The following is a 24,914-nucleotide window of genomic DNA, read 5'->3' on the forward strand; positions in this document are numbered from 1 at the left end:
TGTATTAAAGCCACAAGAGCCCAATAAACCAGATATATGACCTATAGGACACGTAACGTATGAGCTGTTTCTTATGCATTTGTTCCTTTTCAGGTATTTCAACGTCAGCAGAACCCACTCATTTCTTCCAAAAAAAGCCAAATGAGAAGGGGAGGTTTTTCAATCCATCCTCACCAAGGACAGATTTAGTCCAATGTTTTGCATCCAAAAAACTGCGTCAACTAAAACGGCGAATTTTTGATTGGAAAAAGCAATGTTCAAAAAGGTATCTTGAAGTTGCTGAAGAAGGCTGAGTCCCACGGTAATGTTTGGGCTGTTTGGAAAAACAAGCAAAAAATATTTTGGCTCAAGGTTTTTGGGAGCTTGCGTCACATGACGATCAAATGTCACCATTGCATAAGTGAGCAAAGCTTGGGACACCTCCCCATGAGTCCATTTCCACGGGAAGTTACGTTTAGGGAAACAATTGTGGGTGACATTAATGTTACTGACAAATGTTACGTGACCAACAAGTGCGAACAAATCACAGTAAAACGCTTCAAGTGCAGAGTCATGGTCACCTTGGTGACGTATGGTGTTTATGTCTACAATACAAAACGCACTCGCTTTGCTCAACGGAAGTCCATTGTGTGTGGAAAAGAATAAGGCATTTTCTGTTTTCCGTATCTGTGTAACGCGTCTGTAAAGACAGCGGCAAGAGCATCGACGACCACCAGGAATGCCATTAGTGTAAACAATGTGCCGGCAGTTTCCTTTGACAGTGAAATGTCATTGGAGCCTGTTGTAGCTCCCCCGCTGGTACCGGCGCCCACCTGTGTTCTGAGTTTGTATCAGGACACCCCGGGGGCGACCGCATCGCATTCTACAAGGTGCCGCTGCGTTCGGCGCACAATGGTGCACTTGCTGCTTTCCTGTGGGGCCCTTGGTACTTCTCTAATAATCTACCCAGCATGTGTTTATCTTTGTTGGACCAGGTTGTGTGGAGGAGGCGGTTGGGAGAGGAAGGAAGACAGAATCCTGCCAGCCTGCATGTCAGGAGCCTGCAAATCCTGAGGGACCGCTGGCTTTGTCTGGGCCTGGGTTCTTGTGTGTTTGTGTGCACGTCAGAGAGACAGAAAAGTGGCAGCAAGACAGTTATGCAAACATGAATTATAGTTGTACTTGCACAGACGCGCACACACACACACACACAGACACACACAACATTTAATTGCCAAAAAAAAAGTCTCTAACGGGCTCCATTGTGTCTAATGTGTTCAACGTTAATCTTACCCTTTGGGGACGTTTGCTGTTGTGTTAATTACACACCACCAGGAGCCCTCATTAACACACATACAAATACGTGCACGCACCGGCACACAAACACAAGCACGCACAAATAAGCAAGTAGGATGCACATATTAAGTGAGTCCGGTAGGGGAAAAGCAAAGCTGATGAGGCATTTACAGAGAGCGGAGATCAGTGGAGACCTGCCTGAGGTCAGAACATATCCCACACCTTCTATGAACAAACCGAGCTTCAGATGGAGAGAGGGGTTCATGGGCCCGAGTGGCCGGTGCGCCCTGCTTAGTCATCCATTACACCGCCAGCGCATCACACCCTGGCACAGGCCTCTGGCTCTCACCGCTGCATGAGCTCCGGCTAATGCCGGCAAAGTAAAGCAAACTGCAACCGTGACACGCAAACAATTAACCTCGCCGTGGTTAAACCCATCGTGGCTCATCACGGTTCGCTGCCGACCGCGTCCAGTAAAACCAAGCGAAGCTAACAAAGCATTGACACGAACTAAACAACAAACTGCGGGTTTTTTTCCCCCCATTCAAGTCAAACTAGCGCATAGGGAGAGAGCACAGTGAGCCTCCTGCATGACCCCGCCGAATCATCCTCCTGGTGGGGCGCAATGGGCTGGAAGGTGACCCTCGTGCACCCGTCCCCCCCCTCACTGCGGGGTCTCTCATTGCATCGTGGTGGTGGGGGAAAGGGAGGGGGGGGGGTGGTCCCTCTCAGAGCGCACAGTGCCTCACGTACGGCACGTGATTTCTTCATCTAAATGAAACTTAGGCAAAAATTCAGTCAGGAAGACTGGACAGGCTGTGCCGTTCTCCGGTGGTTCCCCTCTCCCCGGGGGCGCGCGGCCAGCTGGCTGGCTGGCACTACCTGCCCCGCCCCTAAATCAACCAGACGTGGGTGTCGTTACCGTAAACCAATTGCATCGGTGCAGGCAAACGGTAAAAACTGTTCTCCTCTCTTTTGCTGTCAGTTGTCATTTCAGCACGCACCAAAAGTAACCCGCCACCACCCCTGACACCTCCAACCTGCAGCAGAACCTGGCAGATCAGGAGATTGGCGCAACTTAGGCTCTACCACCACCACCACCAGTGTCTGGACTCCCAAAGGGGGGGGATATGCTTCATCTCGGCATCCCGGCCCCTGGTCTATCCTGCGTTAGGGTAATATTTATGCCTGTTACAATAAAGCATTGTTAAAATTTCATCAAGTCTCTCCGGATTGAAATGAAAACATGATGGATAGGAATACAAAAGTGTTTCCGCAAGAAGGGAGGACCCACGTTCCTGCAGCTCAGGACTCGGTTTCAGTGTGCCGGAACTTTAATAAGAAATTGTAATGTTCATCACATTCACATCAGACATAAAATATTCAATGCGTTTCGCTGCTTAGTGTGATTAAAATGAAATAAAAAATCAAGGCGTATCAATCCTCTAAGGTTAATTTGTCTTACACAGTGCATCTGTGGAGTCTTTCCATCCCGCGGGTGTCTGTGGCCTCCGAAAGGTTAATAAGCTGCTTTACCTCCGTCGCAGATGGAGTGGAAGAGAGTTGGAAAGGTGTAAAGAACGACCTAGAGAGCCGAAACACCTTAATGCAGATCCGCACAGTGAAAGTGATCCGTCTGTTCTTTAAAACCAACGTTTTAACAGTTTCCAACCACGGCCCGGACCTGCGCTTTCCATGCGGCGGAACAATTATGCGTCAGCCCTCATGCAGCACTCAGCAACCGGGGTGAAAGATCTGGATGTGGTGATGATAAAACACCATGTATATTGTCCGCTGGTTCGGCCTGCCGACTGTGGATTTTAATGTTGGATGTTTTTGCGGAAATGTGCTTAATTTGCAGCGCAGCGTTTCAGCGCGGCGCGCTTCTGTATCCAGTGAATGTGAATGCTGGATCCCCGTGGCCCTGCCACTATACCCTGAAGTGTTTCCCCTTGCTTGCGTGTGTGGGTGGACAGTGCAACACCCCCGGAAAGACCAAAAGGGTAGCATGGCTGAGTCCGAGTGAGGCTGCACAGCAGGTCCAGGCAACCCGCAGTTTTGTTTGTACGGTTGAAGACCTGGTCCAAAGGCAAACAGCTAGCCAAAAAAAAACAACAACATTCAAATAATGGTTGACACTGACAGCAGAGTTGTTTGGATCCTCTCCACATCTATCCCAGAATGCCGTAGGGATTTTTTTTTCTGCATTGTTTTAACATTATACTGTGTTTAACAAAACATGATCAAAAGGAGAGGACAAAGAAGGAAACATTCTGCAAATGCTGCAATTCAGAGAGAGTCTCTTCCCCCTGAAGGCGTCGGCACTGCAGCAATAAATAACACATCCATTTATTTATAATTCCTCCTGCACAAAACAGTATCCGTATGCACATCTCTCTCGATTTAACACATCAAATTTTAAATGATAATTCTCTTCTTTGGAGGCTACAAGGAGACAGACAAAAAGAAGTATAGCATGTGGAAAATAAAAATAAAGCTGTTCAAAAATAACCACGAATGCTTATTAGATGAGTGGATTTCTTATAAGGAGCTTTGAAAAATTATTTTTTTCCACCCCTCACTGTTTAAGACAGAGGGAAGTCGGGAAAGTGGAACGATAGGTGTACAAAAGCAGATACCAAGATGGTAAATCGAAAAAGAGAAACAAAGGAATAGATACAGGTGTAGAATATGTATGCTGTGGATACTGTGGCGAGACAACGATAAGAGGAAAAAAGAGGGAGGCGATCCTGACTTAAAGTTCAAGGGAGATGACAGGGAGGGAAAGACGGCGAGGAGTAAAGAAAGGCTGAGAGGAAGAGGAAGTGAGCAGAAAGGAGAAATAGATAAAAGAAAAGGCTAACTTCACCAAAATGTGTTCCCTGAAGGGAAACTGGGAAAAGTTCAACGGACAGTTTGTGTGCCCGAGGTGGGGGAAATGTTTAAAATGTCTATTGTATTGAAGATGATTAACTCAACATTCATTTCCTCTTTCTTCATATATGCAAGTGCTTTTATGTTTAAATGGAATTGATGCACCATTTTTCTTGTTTGCAGAAAGAAATATTATACTGTTAATTAAAGAAGACCCACAAAATGTCCAATGGCACTTATCCAGGAAATATACAGAAAAAACTAATCATAAAAGAGACACATTTTGCTAAATTATCTGGAGGCTATTTCTATATTTTATTAGTTTTTAAATAAACACGTTTTGTTCCCGTGTACATTATACAAAAACAACAATGAATAAAAATATATACAATCAGACAAACGGCTTTGAATTGTATTTTAAATTTCAGCATCCTGACGTTAACGAACCCCCTTAAGTGTTGCTCTGTTTATTTGTTTCTTTTTCAGTATAACCGCCGGTAATCAGGCTGCTCCGTCCACCTCGCTGTCCCTTTTCCCCCCGTCCCGACCTTTTCTGTCTGTGCAGTAATTCACCTCGCTGTGGCGCGAGGAGTCATGAGTGTTTATATTCAACGAGGCGGCATCTTGAACACGCAGGACTCTGATTGTTTACCCATCCCGTGTTCCACATCGAGCTTGCCCCCCCTCACCCCCTACTGTTTCCTCCGTCTCCTCCCTGTTCCTTCCCAGCCACACTGACTGAGTGTTACCCCCACTGGCCCACTTGTAGTCACACAAACCAATTCCACCAAAAGACAAATTATACTCAACGCCGTGTAACTCAGTCAGCGGGCTGCTGTGCAGGCTGTCAAGATGTTGTGTTAACCGGCGGACGGACGGGGGCCCGCGTGCGCTTTTTGTCGTATCGGGGTAGACGAATCACGAAACGTCTGCGTGACGCAGGACGCTTCTCGCATTCGGAGAGGTCGCAGTTAGACAGCCACGTTCAAATTAAGACGGTAAAACATTTGCAATTACAAATTATGGATTGTGTCCAATGTTATTCAGGAGAAGGATATAATATACAGCAAGCAGATGATTGGGCTGCAATAGCTTTAAAAACAAATGTGTCTACAGGACTATCAGAGGAAAGGAGCTAACCATCGGCAGGAGTGAAAACTAAGCTGTACGTGGGGCTGGTATGTCGTACGACCTTAATGGTGATGTCCTAAAAGAAACCACTGCTCCCACATTCAGCGCCGAATTCACAGTGCACTCCAAACTGTGTGAGACCAGGGGGGGGGGCGAGTTAATGAAGCTATGCTGGGGCTGTTCCTGGTGAAAAAGCTGCAGTGACAGCGTTGGCATTGTTCTCTGCTTAAATGCGTCACAATGTTAATGAGCATCCACTCACTCAATTAGAGCGCATGCTGCAAGGGGACATAAACACAAAGTACACACAAAACATGAACTGAAATTTTCTTCTTCTTTTTTTTTTTTTTTAAAACAGAGTAGCACTTAAATGTAATGGACATGGTTGAGGGTTACTATTTAACATGGCGGTTGGGGGAAAGATGGTTGTTATTATGCATCATGTAACCAATATGCTTATTGTAGTAAATGCCATCTAATGGAAATGGTGAGGTAACATGAACGAGGCCTTGCTGGGAGGAGGAGGAGGAGACTCTCTCTCGTCCCTCTGTTTGGGTCCCTCCCTCGTCTTTTTCCTCCCTGTGTCCTTGTTCCAGCCTTATCGGTATTCAGCATGTGATTGAACATGGACCTCGCTCGATGCGTTGTCTGGGTGTACAGAGCATGTTCAGACAAATGTAAAAATAAAAAAAAATAAAAATAGGTAAATAAACTGGATTGCTTTACAAGACCAACTGAAACACAACATATCCTGAGGGCCAGCGGGGAATTCAATTTTAAAAAGATAACATCAAAAGATTGATACATCCCAAATGTGTTCGATGAGGTTTCATAGCAAAGAGGAAAATAAATAAAATGTTTGGATGAACGGGGAACATTTATTATTTTTAAGACATGTTTAGATACACATTTAAGAGTACTTGACGGAGCATGCAAGTTAGCGGGGTATAAACTAGGAAGGCTCCAAGCGGCAGGTATCAAACAAAGCTAATATTCAGAGGGCTAAAGTGCAGCGTGACAGCCAGAACGGCTCTCATCTGAAAAGAGAAGATTAAAATCAGTGGGATATCACAGCAAGGCAATAAGGAGTAAAAATGAGAGGAAATATATTTCCCTCCTCTCCGTCTCACAGACATAGATGCACACGCACAAAATATAGTCTCCTACAATAAACCAATTACATGTCATTAATATTTAAGGGCCTAATTTCCATGCATGTGTGATGTATTAAACATGTGCAGGGATGAGCAAGGAAAAGGGCTGATCCCGAGATATGCACAGTGGGCCGCCCCCCCAAACACAAAGCCATGAACTTGGGGGTGTTTTGTTTTTTAGTGGGACAAATGTATCCTGCCTGTGCCAGCAATTAATATCCTATCTTCTAAAATGAGGAAAATGGTAACAGAGGCCTTTCTTTTCCGAAATGGGATAATATCCACTTTGGTTTGCCTCAGGTAATAATGGATATTTGATCCAGGAGGCTTGATGATTTACCGGTGGGAGGAGAAGTCTCGGGTCATCTATACAATCCACAGAGGGGAAACACCTTTTCACTCAGACACCGATGACAGTTTACAAACTGAGCATGTTTTTTAAAATGCCAATTGTGATTTTGTTTGTGGGATTCTGCCACCTTTTCAACAATGAACGTTTTGGGGGGGGGGGGGGGGCGGGTTTTGTTTCAACTATGAAACTGGCCCTGACTCCCGATGGACCTTCGCCGGTCCAAAGAGATGATTTCAGAAGCAAGCAGAGAAAAAAGAGATAAGAAAAGAGAAAGGCAACGACGACGGCGGGAGAAAAAAGGGATAAAGACGCGGAGCAAGGCGCCTCGGCGAAAACAACATCCTCCCAATTAACAGAATCTGTAATAAACAGCCTCGCTCCGCGGGGAAACACGGCAAACCATTGAGCCTAAAACGTCCCGGCCCTTTGACATAGAACGTATCAAAAGCTTATTGTTGTACACATGCTATTAATACAAGGCAGGCTAGTCCACAGTGAGCTGCAGTGTTTTGCGTTGAGCTTAAACCCATTAGACAAAAAGCCTTTATTACATCGGGACTATCGGCGAAGGCAGAGCTCCAGCAGCAGTCGTGGGACAGGGCTTTTTTTTTTCCAAGAGCAACAAGCTTTTGCAAAGGTTTCTATCATCGAGGCACATTGTTTATGAGTGAATACAGCTTAATAGGATTAAAATAGTCTTGAGTGACACTTATAGTGTCTACAGCTCCTGCTGGGTTCTGTGGGCCAAAACTTGTTTCCACCATGAGGGGCCTCGGAGCAAACCTCGTGTTGCTCTGCAACAGTTGCCTTGCCGGTCGTGAGAGGTTGCCGGGTGTCATGTGGGGTGGTTGACCATCCGTGAGTGTGTTTGATCTGGTGGCCGGGTCAGCCCTGATGTTAACAGAGTTATTAGGGGACTTATTAAGGAGAGTCACAGAGGCAGCTAACCCCCCCCCCCCCCCCCCCACTGATTCCATCATTACTGCCGCTGTGGCAGGGTCATTACCGCCCTGCTGCTGTGGGCTCTGTGGCAGGGATTGAGAAGCCACTGGTGTGCACAACACATCGGCTCACTGGAAAGCGGGTGTGCGCGTGTGGGTTGAGTTGTAGGGACAGAGGTGAAGGAAAATGGGTGTCAAGAGTGAGGCGAAGCCCTGAGGGATTTGATCCAATTCCATGTGATGAGGGGGGCGGGTGGCTGCAGCCATCGCTTGCAGTAAGGTTTGAACCAAGTTGCCTTCCCGGGGTTGACCTTTACAGGGAGAGCACATGTTGGAGATCTTCTTTCTTTCTCCCTTGGCTTACAAAACATGATGGTGGGGTTAAAGAAAACAAGATCACTGGCTTAAAGTTCATATCAAACTGTTGAAAAGTGCACATCGGTGGAACACGATGTGCAAAAATCTGCTTAAAATTCGCCAGGCAAAGACCTCCCTGGATACGCCCTCCAACATTAGCTGATGCCTCTATTTCCCCTTTTCTCTCGAGAAATTTTTAGATTCATTTCCAAAAGGGGCCGTTTGGTTTAATGACACTTTTCCTTGTCCCCTCCGGCCTTATTCGCGTGTTCATTAGCTGCCTCGCCATCATTACCACTGAGGCATGCTGGGAAAGGGAGTCCCGTCCTCACAGGGGTGGCATGCAGACTCTGATTTCTCCTCCAGAATGCACGTACATCTTAATTAGGCCTCTGTCTCTTTCTGCAGAAGTATGAGTGCCTTTGACTTTCAAACCATAACAGCGGATTTAAAGAGCCTTAGAGATTCTGTGACTTATGACTGCAACCTCGTTTACTATTCACACTATTGTGTTCCATAGTGAAAAATAGTCTGGGATTTTAGTTATTGTTGAGTTACGTGCCTTCGCCCGTGCTGTTGTTTCTGCTGAGGAGCCTAGACATCGCCATTACAAAGTGGCATATGCCCTTTTGTCCATCAGCAATTGGTGCGTGCAATGGAGGAAACATTTTGGAAGAAAGGGGGTGTGAAGTTTGCCAACATCAATCTTGTTTCAAATTGAACTGCAAAGTTCCAGCTGAATGAATTGCCTTTCAAATGCAGCAGGCCATGGCTACACACATTCAATCCCGAAGTGAATCTGATTTGATCCCAAGAGCCATACAAAGGCACAACCCACTGATTGATAAAGCGCACCGAGGGGAGATGAGGGGGGGAAAAGGAAAAAAAAAAAAAGAAAAGAGTGGAGAGCCAAGTCAATGGAGAAGAGCATAAAGAAAAAGAAATAAGCCGATACAGTCAAGCGAAGGCAGAAAAGGGGGAAAAGGACAAGAAAGAGAAAACACTTTTCATGGAAATGAAATGACTCGACGACGTTGCCAGGTTGATCTAGAGCGTCTGTTTAATGTCTTGTATATAGCTCCCCAAAATAAATAAATAAAAATAAAAAACCAGGGCGGTGAGCGACGGCAAATAGAGACGCGTGTCTTTGCCAGCGAGCGCTCGGCTCTATGCGCGGGTGATAACAAATGTCACATCGCAAAGCACTTGATGGTGCCAAAGGTTGAACACCTGCCTTGACATCAGCGGCCGAGGTGCAGCTCTAAGTGCAACACATTTTTTATCTCACAGGAGAAAGCTGCTACATTTCCCTCCACGAGAACGGGATGCAGCATCAAATGTCATATTCACACAGAAGATTAATGCTCACTCATTGGATTCGTCAGAGCTACGCATAACATCTGGATACATACTGTGCAGTGGTTACAATAGACAGGGATTTAGATTCCGCGGTTGTCTGTGCTGAATCGATGTCCCCATCAAAATTTCCTCTGCAGCCGTCCGACCTCGTAACTGACATAAGCGCTGCATTTTTAATGGGGCCCAAGTACGGTGACATGATAAATGACTAAAGAAAGAAGTCACTTTTAGAAGATTGAAGCTGAGGTTGAAATCCCTCTTGACTATCATTTCCTTTTCTTAGAAAAACTCATTAAACAGCGGGACTCATGGAGGCAGCGGCGGAGATGACAGCCTTGCACTCTCGGTTGTTTTAGAGGCCTTTGAGTATAATAAGCACCTTAAAATTTGGAGGTGTTGAAGTGATTCTTTTTTTTTTTCCCCACCATTTTTACAGCTACAGAGTTGTTTTAAAAAATGCAAGTAACAAGCCGGAATCCCGATGAACGTGGAAGTAACAGACGCCTCATTCACCCGTTTCTCCGGGCTGCTCTGCAGGGAAGACGTTTACACCTGCTTGCCTCATCTTCCACGATACTCTAGTCGCCTGACGTCTGCTTTACTTCTAAACATCCGCCCCTAAGACGGGGCCATGATGGAAGTACCCCATGGAAACCGTAAAAAAACAAACCAACAACAAATGTGAGCACAAGGTGTGTGTGCGTGTGTGTGTTTGTGTGTGTGTGAGTTTAAAAAACATGGGCAATATCGCAGACAAATGAAGTCGGTTTTCACAAGTGACATGTTTGTCAAATCAGCACGAAGGATTTATGGTCCGCGGTTACAATAACAGGTTACAATGAGAGTACAAGACCTGAGGAATTAATCTTGCTCGACTCCGTTCCTCCGCCACAACCTCCGAAACCACTTTAACCTACAGCCAATACCGTACTAAACAATTTGACTTGAGATGAGGGAGGACTCACTACCCAAATAGGTCAGATTCAAAGCGGAAATAAGACGGAAAGATCTTGTCGACAAAGTGTTTTATATTGAAGCGCACTTATTGTTGCACATCCTCAGACGACACCGCATGAATCATGTAGCAGAGGAGAGAGAAAAACAAATGAAGTATACCACTTTGGGAAGATTCCATCTAGCACCTTTTTCCGCAGTACCATCTACTTCAAAGGCCTACTCATTGACTTTCAACTTCGCCGACGACGGGGGAGACGGAGAGAGTGGGGGGGGGGGGTATCAAACATTAAACAGCATTTTTCATTCATGAGCAAAATCATGTTCTCGTTCAACAATAGAGGGAAAAGAGCTGATTCAGTGAAGTCGCTGCGGGGGTAATTGATAGGGATCCAGCAAAGGTAACTCCCGGGGGGAACGCTGGATCATGAATTCCTGCCCTGCCAGCGGGAACATTGACTTTCTATAGTGCATTTTTTTTTTTTTTTTCTTAAAGCCCAGTGGGTGAGGGAGTGAATTTAATAGAGAGTCTAAGAGGACATTTAAAGCGGAATTAAATTTGTGGGTCTGTGGACATCCAAATGGAAAGTTGTATTTCATCTAAAGAGTCGGTGAACGCGTAGAGCAGGTATGCTCTGCGAACGTGCAGATTTGCTGCTTAAGTGTAAATCTAAAAGGAAAAGGTCCAAGTCTCGTTTGGAGACAGTGCAGCTTGTGGAAAGACGGAGGAAGAAGCTGCCGCCGCCGGGTGTCCAAATAGACGGTGGGAAACATGGGAAAGTGGGTGGATTCTGTACAGTTACGTCCACGCACCCTGACAGAGCTCAGATTTGACTGTTCTGCACTTGACAGGGCTCTGACTCCCCCCTCCTAGTGCTGCCAGCATTAGACACACACACACACACACTATCAAAGAAGTGGAGAACACACACATTGCCATGGGAGGAATACACCAAGTGCTTTCACACACCCTTTCTTTTGCCATTCAAAAACAAACTTTGCTCTGCACTGCTGGTGTTATTCATCAGCAAGTTAGGTAGTTGTGCTTGTGTATCTGAGGAAACAAACTGGCCGGGACAAGAAAATTCCCAGAGCTTCCTTCACAAAAGCATCCCACCCCCCCCAGATGGAAGGCTTACTGGACTGGAAAAGGCAAAAAGCAAACCAAGCATAACTCCTCTCGGGTTCACACATATGCGTACAAGTTCTAGTTTGTGCATGTGCGCACACAAAATAACTGATCTGAAACTACTCAAAGGGTCCAAAAAACACAGACAATGTGCAGCCACATCGCATACTAAAGGTTCTCAAAAACATAAAAACACTGCAGCAAAGGCCCGGGTATTGTTAATTGGCACAGATATTTGACTTGACAGCACACATAGATGGTGTTAAACGCACAGGGAAAAGTGCTTGGTTTAAAGATAATTAACATTTCAGAGAGAAAAATGGCTTCCTAAAGTGTCACAAGATGAAAGTGGCTCAGCATCTTTTGCCCAAGAGGCTGTATGAAGCATGTGTGTGTAGATTAATTAAGGAAAGAGTGAAGGGAGATGACGCCTCCTTACCTTTGCTCTGCGAGGAGAAGCAGAGGGAGAGCTGAGCAAATAGGTCAGGATTCTCAAACTTCTCCTCTTTGACTTTGATCCAGAAGCAATTCTCCGCCATTTCCTGAGGCACTATCTGCAATGACACAAGGATCCCATTATCACCACAATCACAGACCGCCATTCCGCCAACCTGCCACTCAAAAAGTTCTTCTCTCTTCAGATGGGGTTTGTGTGTTTGCGTGGACGGACGCTCATTTGTCCTTGTGTGTGTGAATCCGAAGCGTAAGGACCAACAAAAGCAAAAGAAGAGGCTGCGCGGGACCAGAGTCACAGGAGTGTGAGCGCGTCAAAAAGATGATCTCAGTCGCCCCCCGGCTGAACCGTTCACACCGAAGCTCCGAACGACCTCCCGGAGACGAATGGAACTGTGTCAACTTCGGCTCACAGCACGAGAAAAACCCCACAACCGACGGGACAGCGAAGCCTCTAAGAAGCAGCCGGGCACCTGCGCACACCTCACGCGTGTCTTATTACAGCCTACTGAAATACTCAGACATGTTTGCTGGTGTTACTACTGTGGATAATAGTGTGTGCGACGCTACAATCTGCGGTGCGTTGTGTTGCACTGGGGGCTCTGGGGACAGCACTAGCAATTGGCCTGTTTGCACTGTTGCCGTTAACCTCCGTAAAAAAAGACACCAGCAATTACAGGACGGGAAGAGTCGTAAGTGCCACTAGTATGCATATTACAGATAGAGCATCCGCGCGGTAAGTGCAGCAGTGTTTGCTAGAACAGAGGCTTCAGTGGGATGCTTATGGGACTTTCAACATGAGGTGGTGCTGAGCGTGGATAACCGGTGTACACGCGTGTCCTCTAACACCCCCCCAATCAAGTCACAGGAGGCAGTTAGTGCGTAAATGGGTCTCTCGATAAGGTTGCAGATCACCATATTGGGATGTAGAAGTACTTCCCTTTTATTTTCTAGAAATATTAGTACGTGTTTCTGGTGCACAAAATTGTAAAATATGTAAAAATGTATTGTTATTCAGCCATTCAACATGGCTATTGGACGTTTGCTCAGGTGTAAGTGTGCAAGGGTGTTGTTTCAGTGAAGTAAATATCCCTCTGAATTACAGAATTAAATGTAAAATATTTAATATGCTTCAAATTAATTTGCCATCGATCGAGGGAAAAAACTAAATATAGTGAGGTGATTCCCACGTCCAACATGAAAGGCCGGTGACAAGCTTTTGGTGAAATTTTATCCAATGAACCGTGCTGATGAATGGGTGATTGGGGTTTTAGGATAAACTGTGTTCTTTTAAAAGAAGCATCTATATATCTATAAAATAAATAAATAATAACATTTCTCATTGTTCAGTCATTGGATTCAACAGAAATCACACCATTAAACATGGTTACAGATGTATTACCTCTAAATTAAATTATTATAGCAAATGTTTTTCCTGTTGTATTTGTCATCACAATTTTCCTTACTGAAGAAAACAACACTGTCAAGAAGAAATGGTCATCAGCGTAATGCTGCTCAGTGACGCCATCATGCTCACATCAGTTCTGGTCGTCAACTTGAGTATCAGCATTCTAACAAGGGAGCAGAATCATTTCACTGGGTGTCAAAGGACGGCCCGTGGCTCCGGGAGGGCAAACAGAGACATCACGAGCTTCAAAGAGGACATCTGCAGATTCCGAAGTGCAGAAGAAAGACTGATGCGTTTTATCAACCCGGAAGCTGCAGAGGTAAAAGAAAGTCCTCCGTAAGCTTCTCTATGTCGAGCATCCTGTGGGATCCAAGGTCTCATCCTCTTTTGATTTGATTCAACGTGTCGATGAGACAACTCAACAACAGTGATGACCTTATTGCTGCCTTTACATAGCTCGGGAAAGCTTCAGAATTGTTTCACCACAGAACAAAAACACTTTCAGTGCAGAAATGTTTAACCATATTGTTGTGTGTGTGTGTGTGTGTGTGTCTATTCTATAATTATTCTAGGCATTTCCATTAACTCTGCAAAGGACACTGATTTGTATTTGTATTGTATTGTCCTATACAAAAAAAAAAAAATTGAAAGGATTTTCAAAATATAAACAAGAATATCCGCTTTGTGAATGTTGCAAATGTGGAAGTACAGAAGAAAACGTTTGTGGACAAAAGGTAAAGCTTGGGCTGAACAAAAGAAATGTAGATTGAACAGGGAGCCCGCAGCAATACAACAAAAACAACCTGAAACCACCTGAATGAAGAAAGCTTTTGAAAACTTTTCTGAACTTAAAGCCCACTGGAGTACGGCCCTGTATGCAAGATGATTACAGCACAGAAACTGCAATTTAAAAGATTAGTAACAGATTCCTTGAAAGGCCGAGAATAAGTCAATTCTGAACCTCACAAATTGAACATGCACTCATTGGTAGTAATTAAGTAACGGGATGGACTGAATGCATAGCTGCTGAATATGCGTCGACTGTTTTTCCGTTACTTCACGTTCAGACTGGTGCACAACTCGTGGGGGGGGTTTTCTGACCATGACCAAAACAAAGATGATGTCATTTTGTTTAACAACAGGGATGAGTTACAAGTTGAGATGATTAGATGATGTTGAGCTCAACCAAGAGCTTTTCTCATGATGCTCTACACGACATTCCTTATTAAAACTTGCATCCATATGCCATTTGTTCTGCCATTCCCATATGTTCACAGATAACCTTAATTAGCACAATAAGAACACTTCCATTCTATTTTTCATAAGGAGTCCACATAAAATGCCACTATTCCCGTTTCTGAAAAAAAGAAGAAGCCAGAAATACATTGTTTATGTGTTGTTTACTTTGGCATTTGGAGGGTGGATATTTATTCTTCACTAATAACTTTCTTTGGGAATCACTGACATACAAATATGGAATTAAATGCAGGGAAAGGAATAACTCGATCTAAAATGCATTCAGCACTGTAACAAAGCTGGCATTTCCCACCGTGTGCCTGAGCCGGTGTTTCCCCACATGGGAAATGACTAAGAAATCAATCCGCCATCACATCCTTATCTTGACCGGAGAAAGTATATTTACCTTTTCGTTTGTCAGGATGTAAGTAGTCGTGATGCAGTAAACCATTAACCTTGAGCTGCCCTTTAAACTTCATTTAAAACTACGCTGTCCAGTCCTCTCGTTCTCCCCTTCATCAAATCTCCGTGACTCTTTAGACCAACATGTACGGGGTCGAGTAGAAAATCAGCTGCACACAGAAGACTGACGACTGTTGTCCCCACGTAATCAACACAAGAGACAGGGATTATTTGTCCTCAGGTGGTTATGAATTCTATTTGCATTAGCAAATTACAATTCCTGTGGAGGGAAGGTCAATGCACCTGCACATTAACCTCTGTAGCATTCCCAGAAAAGGGGCGTGTGCACGTCACCTCATGCATACAAACCAAATGTGTAAAACCAAGTAGATAAAGCTCAAAAAACGATTGTATAAGATATCAAAAAAGGACCACCAGCCCACCTGGTATTAACAAGCTAAAAAAAAAAAACATTGTTGATTTTCCTTCTTTCTTGTTGGTATTTCATAGTGCAGTATGATACCATTAATAATTATAGCTCTGGAAACCCAAACAGCCACACGCAGAGAACCATCTGCATACATGGCCTTTCAAAGAGTCCCTGAGGCGACCGAAATTACACCTGTAACCTGCTGCTTGCAGTGCAATGCCCAGCATTGATTTCAACGTGCATTTAAGTGTCATTTGCTGGCCTATAGTTGAATAAATTATAATAAAAGAAATACATATATTACCCATTTGTTAGACGACTATTGTGCAATGGCCTTCAAACCGAAAAGTCAGATCTAAAATATTTTATGAAATAAATTGAACAATTAGCTTTTAAACCAACTGCTCAGCACTAAAATGATGAATTAGTCTGATGTTGTGGTTGCTGTCAGCAATTGGAGACAATTATTATATAAAATAATAAAATAGAGCATCTTATACTGACATTGTATTCAACTTTGATGGACGATCCCTTCGGCCCAGTCTTCAGTAAATTGTGGTAAGAGAGCTAATTCAAGGACGGGTGTTGAATGAGAAATAGTTTAGCCTGTGGCTGAACGGGCGCTCGTGCATTTGAGTGCATTTGATCTGAGCTCTTTCTGTTTCCGATCCTCAGCAGAGGAAAGATATATTTCCCTCACAGTCTCAAATGCCCAGTAGCATCGGGGGGGTGAAAACGTTTGCTCGGGTTGCCATACCTTGGTCCAGTTCACCCTCTTCATCACCGTTTCAGGCTTGTAGGTCTTCTTGGGTTCCAGTCCATAAGGCAGTTTGATGACAGGCAATGCCAGGAGTGGTGGCGGAGGACCACCCGGGCCCCCGGCGAAAGGCGGAGGCGGTGGGGGCCCGCACCCAGGTGGCGGTGGGGGAGGCGGAGGTCCTCCGCCAGGGGGAGGGGGCGGTGGAGGTGGTGGCGGAATGCCAGCGTGGCCCGGGAGGGGAGGGGGCGGAGGAGGTGGGGGCGGACAGCCACCCGGTAGAGGTGGGGGAGGAGGTGGTGGAGGTGGGGCAGCTGCACCCCCCGGTATGGGTGGCGGTGGTGGTGCTCCGGGCGCAGTTGGACCCGCTGCTATCTGCAAATAGAAGGTGTAAATGTTAACGACGGCCTACGGATCAGGTGAGGCCCCCTTTGTGTAATCGAAACATTGATCTGGAAGCCCCTCACGGCCATATGTTTCTGTTTGGTTTGGTGCCAGTCGGGAGGCGTCGTTGTGCTGTGAAAAATGTTTCAATGTCTGCACTTCAGTATTTTAGTAGCCGACAATGGGCTTTAACTGTGAGCATGAGTCAATAACACAGAATGGTTGGTTCTGTGGGAGACTTTAACGTTTAAACCACACGAGAAGGCCTGTCTTTACCAACAACAGAGACCCCGAGACACACTGATTATCTGACAATTTTTTACCTACTTGGGTTAAGCAGGAAAAGGACAATTGAGTATTTTCGACCAATTGAACTTTAAAGGGACTAATACAGTACACTTCTATATAACAGGACACTCTGTGGGATTGTAACCACCGACTGAAGCAATTCTGAACACAGAGGGAGGATATGCTCGAATGAATAATATGTACAGGATAAGAAAATAAGGGTTTATTTTTTCAGTAAGTTGATATTTATTGTAGTTTCTGTCACAAAATGGGCAATTTTGTTAGAGGTTGCAGAAACTTGAGCAGCTTGATAACAGTTTCTTACATGGAGCCGCAATTCATATTCACTGCACTGATGTCTTAACACAAGCACTTCATATGGAGAGTTGTGGATTAACCAAAAGGTTTCCCTACTGTTTACATTAATATCCCTGGATATGAATTTAAATTTGAATAGAAATATCGGAGAAACCCATGTGATCTGCTCCTGTTTTAATATACGACAGATAAGAATGTTGCCTCCCCCTGTGTCTTCACCATGAGTCCCAAGATTGGCAACCTATTAAAAATTAGACAGGGACGTAATTAAACCCCCGACTGATAAGAGAGTATTTTGGTCCTTTGACATGTCTGCACTATCACACAAACAGTGTACACATGTAGGCCATAGACAAATGTTTTAGAGAAAAAACATTACACAAATGCAACAATTACAGACACCCACACTAAGGCAGGGATTGATCTTTGCGGGTGATTAGATGCCGGCTCTTACCAAACAGCATTTCCACTTACACTTCTCATTTCCAAACCCAATTCCCCACAATGTGCTTTTGCCTCAGACACTTGATTGTGTGCGTGAAATGTAATTGGCTTCATATTTAACGACGTTACGATGTGTTTCAGCACATAATGGCATTGGTAGATTGTTTATTAGGGCCAAAATTAAGAAGGTGGTCTGCAAGGAGCTTCTTGCGCACACAACGCCCAGAGCCCTTTAGTGAAAATCCACATCCAATGATTACATGTCTGTCAATCTGGAGCCCCCTGTGTCCCGTTTCCTCCTTTAAGATTAATATGAGAGAATGGAAGCAAATTAGCTGCTAAATTAGAACCCAGTCGTTTCTCTCTCTCTCTCTCTCTCTCTCTCTCTCTCTCTCTCTCTCTCTCGCTCTCTGAAAACGATTTAGCTACTAGGTAGTAGGTGTGCCATATCTATACACACACACACACACACACACACACACACACATATATATATATATATATATATATATATATATATATATATATATATATATATATATATATATATATATATATATATATATATATATATATATATATATTTTTTTTTTTTTTTTTGTTTTTCCCCGCCAGCTTGTGAAGGTCCTTTGATGCTTTAATACCCACCTGGAGCTCTGTGTAAAGCAGACAACCGGTCTCATATGAAATAACCATCACATTTTGAGTCATAGTCTCCCGGACTCAATTGGGAGGTCAGCGTGGCAGGTAATCAACTGTGAATGCTGTGTGATTAAATCGTTGCCCCGAACCCTTCTCTGATAGAGGACTTCAATCACACAGAGCGGACTAATGGAAATTGCATTAAGCAGGCAGGATATGTGCATAGTTAAACACAACTATCAAGTGTAAAAATAGGTATCATCATAATGGAATAAAGTGTTTTAAGTGAAAGGATATTTTAGTTTTACATTTTCTTCCCCTTGCAAGTAAATATTTATTCATATTCAAATATGACGATTTACGATTTTCAAAACATGTGATGCATGATACAAAGTGGGACTCGCATACAGAGGGACAAAAGAAAGGGTTAATAATCGGTTGGAGTGTTCTACACAACAAAATAATCCATCCAATATCCAACTGGGATTTGCAGGTGATTAAATGTGTGATTCTGTCAATGTCCGAGCATGCAAAGAAGACACCCACCTTGGCTTCAGATTCACTGATGAGTCTCTGAGCCGCTTTGAGCTTGTCTTTTTCAATAGTTAACTGTGTTAACAGACGCACAATGACACAGAGGGCAGACACACACACACACACACACATACACACACACCATGGAAACACACAGAAGTCACAACAGACACAGAGGGCGACAGAGAGGAACAAACAGAAATGAGGAGAAGAAAACTGGTCCAATGAAACAGGTACTGTTACCAAACCCCCAAAAAAGGTTCAAAACAAGACAAGCAGGGGAAGGAGGCTTTCCTTTAAACAGTTAATGGCAAATACAGTGTTACTCTCCCATTCCCTCCCAATGAGCTATTTGATGTGCAAATGGCAGAGAGTCATGTACTCTTACACCTAAAACAAGATGTAATCTACCCCGAGAAGAACATCAGTGTAGTGCATTGACTGCAACATGAAAGGAACACGGCACACCATCACTGACAGTCGCTGCACCTTTAAATCCTTCTCATATTTCCCTTTGCTTCTTTTCTGGCATCAAAAAATACATTTCAAGTTAACATTCTTACATGTGTGCTGGGCACTGATTTCACACTGCGTTCTTTGTTTCAGCAATGCACCCGCTTTGAGATCTCTCTTTGCTACCGTGCAAAAAAGAAGCAGGACGGATGAGTATTGCATAGCAGAGAGAACGCAACATGTTCGCCAAGTCATCCCAAGAGAACACCTCCGATTATGAAATGTAGAGAACCAAATGTGTCATGTCTGTAATGGAAAAGGATATGGAAACCTTTAGCGGGGATGCACTTACAACACATTCCAATGAGAGTGTATTTTTTTTTTGGTTAACAACCGAACTGGCTCCACCTTTTAACAGCAAGGCACACGTTATAATAGTGACTACATTGTCAGTTTTTCTGTGACTCTCCATCGAGTCAAACTCTGTAACCAGCCGCGGCGCCCCCCCCCCCGGCAGAAAAAGAGAGAGGAATTGGTCAACTACACCTCCGGCTCCTCTTGGGGGCCGAGCCGGGTCAGCTACAAGACCGTCAGGTTGTTAAAACCTATTACTGGGATGGCGCACCTGATGTACCACTGCGGTGCTACATTATTCATCCCCTCCAGAGCCCATTCAATGAATACCTTCCTTCCCTTTCTCCTTGAATGGCTGCAAGCGAAGGTTTGGGGAAGAGTGGATTGCGATTCCTCGGTCCTCGGTTGATGTTTGCAGGCAGAACCTCAACTCAATTGGGAGCTAATCAAAGAGAAACGTCAACCAGGCATCTCGTTACGATGCCAAAGATCCCAGACAAAGACTCCTTGTGTTGCTTCATAAACGAGGTGAAGAGAAGCGACCGGGGCGTGCATGTGTTTTAATACCCGGCAGGAATTCTGTCTGGGAGATGAAAGGTTACGGTTGGCTCTAACTTCATTTATATTCAGCAAAACACGGTGACGGCGCGGCAGCTCTGATGGACAAACTGAGAGCGAGTCCTCACAGCGATTCAAAGGTCCTGCGCTCTCGGTTAATGGTCTTCTCCAGCACGGAATTAGGTCGCCAAACACACATGCTGTAAAGCTGTGTTTACAGAAATGAAGCCCAGAAATATGCTCGGAATAAGAAAACGTTAACATTCCATAAAGCACAAAGGTAAGTTTATTTGCGCTCTATTGTGTATCCCTTTTGTGTAGATACATTATGTTCCGTCAAGATGCGCAGGTGATGTTCCGATGTCCTAATTGGCCACATTATTGCAGGTCCGTGCCAAAACAGATGACATATTTTCCCGCTGAGGTTAATGCCTGTTGATGTGAGGCTCTCGAGCAGCACCGGCTCTTTGAAGGAGCATTGAGGAAAAACAGAGGAAGAGAGGACTCAATTCTCCAGAGCCTCCCTGCTCTACGCTACCTGTTAATGCACCACAGTCAGTCAGTCTTCAAAAGACAGAGGCCTGCCAGGGGAGGGATGAGGGGGGAGGTATGTTATGGGGAAGAAAACACTTGAAAACAGCATAAAAAAAGCTTCAACCAGGGAAAGAGGGCAAGCAAAGGTAACACAGCCTGATGTATTTGTTTCTGACAGAAGGAGAGAGAGAGCAAGGGAGGAAAAGAGGGCGATCAGGCGGAGCAGGTGGAGAGGCGCTTTAGATTCTGATGGGCTCGTTAAAATAGGCGGGCATTAATCAGGACCACAGTGAGTGATGAACCCGTTCTGGGATGCATGCAGGGAGCCAGCAGTGCAAGCGCCAGAGAGCCGTTTCTAAGTAGGGCTGCACCATTACGGTAAAAAAAAAGAATCCGGATCAATTTCTATCAATATTGAGATCACAAGTTCTCATCTACTCGGGATTATGCCGCATCCATCTGGAAAGTTTTTCTGTTTGCCGCTGCAGGTTGTCTGTGTGCAGGACAACTTCACCGAAAGTAAAGCCGAAACAGCTCCACCCCCCCTCCACCCTCTCCTGCAGCGAAGTTCTCTATTTTAAATGTCAACATGTTGATCGTGTTCATTAAAGTGTGGGGAGCCCATACCGTGATCGATTGATATTTGATTAATTGTGCAGCCCTAGTGCGACTTCGGCAAAGGACAAACGGCCGCGCTTGTACCGCCTAACGACATTTGTTTTGGACCTATGAACAATTGCTAGAGGACGGAAGGAAGAGTGATGCTGGGACCAACTGTGCTTGTGCAGTTTATCGGAAGGGGAGGACCAACCTACGAAACCAGATATGAATGTTTGAAAGAAAAAGCAACATCTGATATAAATGTAACTATACTTTGTATTAAGTTCCCTAAGCGGGAAAGCAAACTGCCCTTTTGTCCCAAGGCAGTGCTAAAGTATTTGGGATTAGGTTAAGGGGGGAATAGCAGTCATTTTCTGCGCTCAAAATGGAAGGTTTTGACTCGGAAGAAATGATGTAGACAGAGAAAAAGAAATGCAATCCATCTCTGTGATGATAGAATTACATAGGGAAAGCCTCAATAGAGCAATTCGCTCATATAAAGAGCTAAGACTTCAGAAGGAGATTGACCCTTTATTAAATCAAATGTTCTTGCATGGTTGATAGCTCCCACTTACAGCAGCAGCACATCTGTAAGTGAGGTGGAAAGCTATCCTTCCGAACAAATCACCTCTTTTTTCCCAGTGGAGCCATTACTTCTCATTGCTATTATCTAAAGACAAACATTTCCATTCTGCATGAGATTGTATTGTATTTTTTCCACATAAAAAAGTGGTTAAGAAAGCTTTTGGACAGATTTTCAGCATCTTCTTCTTCATGTTTTTTTTTGGAGGGGGGACATACAAGATAAAGGTTCTCTGGGGGAAAGTAACACTGTTTTGCAGAGCAGTAAGGTTTCTCTTTATGGATTTACCTGGGACTCAAGAGCCTGGATCTTCCCCTCCAGCTCTTTGATTCTCTCTTCCTTCTTTTGAGACTCGGCCTGGGCCTCCTGCCGTGCACTGAACTCCTCATCAAACTGCAAGAAAAGAGACACGGGAATTCATACGGGCACAAATCAAGATTGATGTAAACACGGGCGGGGTTGGTGAGCGACACATTGTCTCCAGAGAAGAGCCGAAGGGCCCATCAACCGACACCAAGACACGGCGCCTTACACTCTGTGGCCGTTTCTATTCATAGCTCCGACGGCCCTCGAGCCCCGTTGTCCTGTGTCTTTGTTCCAGGCCTGCCTTTCATGTATGTTGATGGATCTAACCTTTGCAGAAACCAAGACATGTCGCTACAATGACTTCACAGGCCCAGCGGGGTCTGCGTTCGGCCGATGGGACCGGACTCTTAAGAAAAAGAAAAAAAACACCCAGGACCCCCTTGGAGTCGCAAGACAGCGGTAGTGAGGCTCCTTAGGACACATTTTTTACATTTTACAGAATATATGGAGTAAAGTTTTAATCTTGCAGCGCTGTTATTTCCCTCAAATAAATCAAAAATAGAATCCAAATATCATGCAAATAACTAGTGAAGTCAATTAGTTAAGAGGAAATGTGAGATAAAGACTACAGAGCCGCCACATAACTTAACTCTGTCCCAGCAGTGTGCTCAAATAAGTATACATCAGAGCATCGGCATTGATTCTTGTAATGCTGATACGGATCATGTAGCGTCACACCCAGATATTGATCAGGGCATGGAAAATCAATAGCTTGTCTGGGAGCTCTGCGGAAGGAAAAAACTTTCCCGATCGGAGGCCGTGCCAACCGAGGGGGCCGTTGGGGTGATGAATGTCTCACCTTTTTGGAGTACTCGGCAGCCTTCTGCTCACTCTCTTCAACTTTGGCTTTATCCACACACTGATCTGCAGGACAAGAAAGACACAGACACTTCAGAGGAGCGTCGCGCATCATTAGCTCCTCATGTGGGATTTTCAGTAAGACCCAGGACTTGTTTTCCCGTAGTACATTAGAGCGTATGGGATCGGAAACGTTTCTTCTAAAGTCTGTTAGATCTGTAAGATGTTTACAGCTTTGGATGCTCAAAAAGGTGTTAAAGATCATAGGTGCATTTCACCATGTCTAAAAATACCAGTTGTATTTTAAGAAGAAGAAAAAAGAATCTTGAAGGTTTACCGGTTGATGATGACATACGATCTAATGTATCTATAAATGTATTTTCAGATAAAATGCATAACTGTTTAGTGGAGTATTTTTTTAAAGGTTGTGTAAAACAGATGAAATGCAAAGCTCATTAATTATTAAAATGAACAAATAAAAATTTAAAAAATCTATAGTGGAGAAAAAAGTATCAATTGTGAAGCTTTGGTAACTGATGCAACGGTTATGTTAAACTTGCGAAAAAGTGTCTTCGTGAGATGTTCAATAATTGCCTCACACAGCAAAATCAGTCATGCTGAGCAACTCTTGGCTCATGCAGATGTGCTAATATTTCCCCTCCTCTTCAGTTTAATCTATTCGACTGAGAGTATCCTTAAATAGTCGGAATCATCATCTAAAGATTGTGGGCTTTTATCTGTTGCTTTAGGGTGTGTTTCTTCAACGAGATTAAAATCAATCACAGCTTTAAATACGGAGCTTATTCCGTTTTAGAGAATTTCAGTTTTACTTACTGACTTAGACAACTTTCATTTTAATTAGTTATCTGTTGGCTGGCAAATGTTGAAAAAAGTTTCAAGTGTAAATTAGTGTTAGATCGCACATCCTGAGCACACACACTAGAAAAAAATCGCAAAAACATCACCCTTTTGTGAAAGAGCAAAAAACTGAAAAAGGTGGTTGCTATGTTGCTAAAATTAACAAAAAATAACCACATTGCAGAAACGTTTGAGAAAACGTATTTACTGCGGCATCAGTCCAATGTGAATAGGTTTAGAAACGTTTAATGACCCTTTGTTGGAAAGTTACAGAGGTTTTAGTTACACAACAAAGAGATTATATTTATTGTACGTTTGGAAAAAAAAAAAAAAAAGAGTGTAGATGTTTTCCCTATGATTCCAATAACACGTCTGCCGAGTAACTGACATCTTAAATGGTTCTAAACATGCTAAAGTCATTCGACCCAATATAATGCATTTTTAATCAATAATTAAGGTGACCCCATCGTATATGTTGAGCCACTGCAGCTTGTTTGTCAGAGGAATCTCAGGGGGATCCGGGAGGATAAGGAGTACACGACTGTGTACCACAACATGTTTAGTTACAGAGATATTCCTACTGCAGCACAACAAACAACCTTTAGAATATAAAGATCTGAACTACACGTGTTGGTGGATTTTGTCTCTTCTTCTCTTATGTGTGTAGCACGTATTTCATTTTAGTACCAATCAGATGGGTGAAGTCCACGTCCAGTCTTCTGCTGTAGCCAAAGTCGGGGTCCATGCCATTGCGGTGCAGAACCACCTGAGACACTGATTCTTCTATCACCTTGTAATACTGAGGCCTGAGGGGTCACAAAACATAAAGCAGAGCAATTAGACAAGCCGCGGGACAAATATGAGTGACATATACCCTAAAAAGTCTAATTAACCACAAATTATTCTTTTATACAAGCTAGAGGTCACAAAATGCCATGTCACAAACGGAAGGGGGTCGGGGAAAATAGGCACCCCATTAAATTGCATC

At 44.1% G+C, this 24,914-nt stretch overlaps 1 protein-coding gene across 30 annotated transcripts in view; it reads right to left on the minus strand.

The window, feature by feature from the left end:
* The window catches only part of diaph2 (diaphanous-related formin 2), a 301,435-nt gene that overhangs the window by 166,178 nt on the left and 110,343 nt on the right, over window positions 1–24,914 (minus strand). For 16 of the 30 annotated variants that reach the window (XM_078100702.1, XM_078100698.1, XM_078100707.1 and 13 more), the window contains 5 exons: window positions 24,614–24,732; window positions 23,070–23,134; window positions 22,193–22,297; window positions 16,213–16,587; window positions 11,966–12,080 (listed from right to left, as the gene is read on the minus strand). In XM_078100702.1, coding sequence (XP_077956828.1) covers window positions 11,966–12,080; window positions 16,213–16,587; window positions 22,193–22,297; window positions 23,070–23,134; window positions 24,614–24,732 — 779 coding nt within the window. Of the gene's footprint in view, window positions 1–11,965; window positions 12,081–16,212; window positions 16,588–18,834; window positions 18,898–22,192; window positions 22,298–23,069; window positions 23,135–24,613; window positions 24,733–24,914 lie in introns of all 30 variants that reach the window. The other 14 variants (XM_078100695.1, XM_078100692.1, XM_078100687.1 and 11 more) reach the window with 1 other exon arrangement.

Source organism: Gasterosteus aculeatus, chromosome 4 (assembly GCF_964276395.1).
Source record: "Gasterosteus aculeatus chromosome 4, fGasAcu3.hap1.1, whole genome shotgun sequence".
Taxonomy (NCBI): domain Eukaryota; kingdom Metazoa; phylum Chordata; class Actinopteri; order Perciformes; family Gasterosteidae; genus Gasterosteus; species Gasterosteus aculeatus.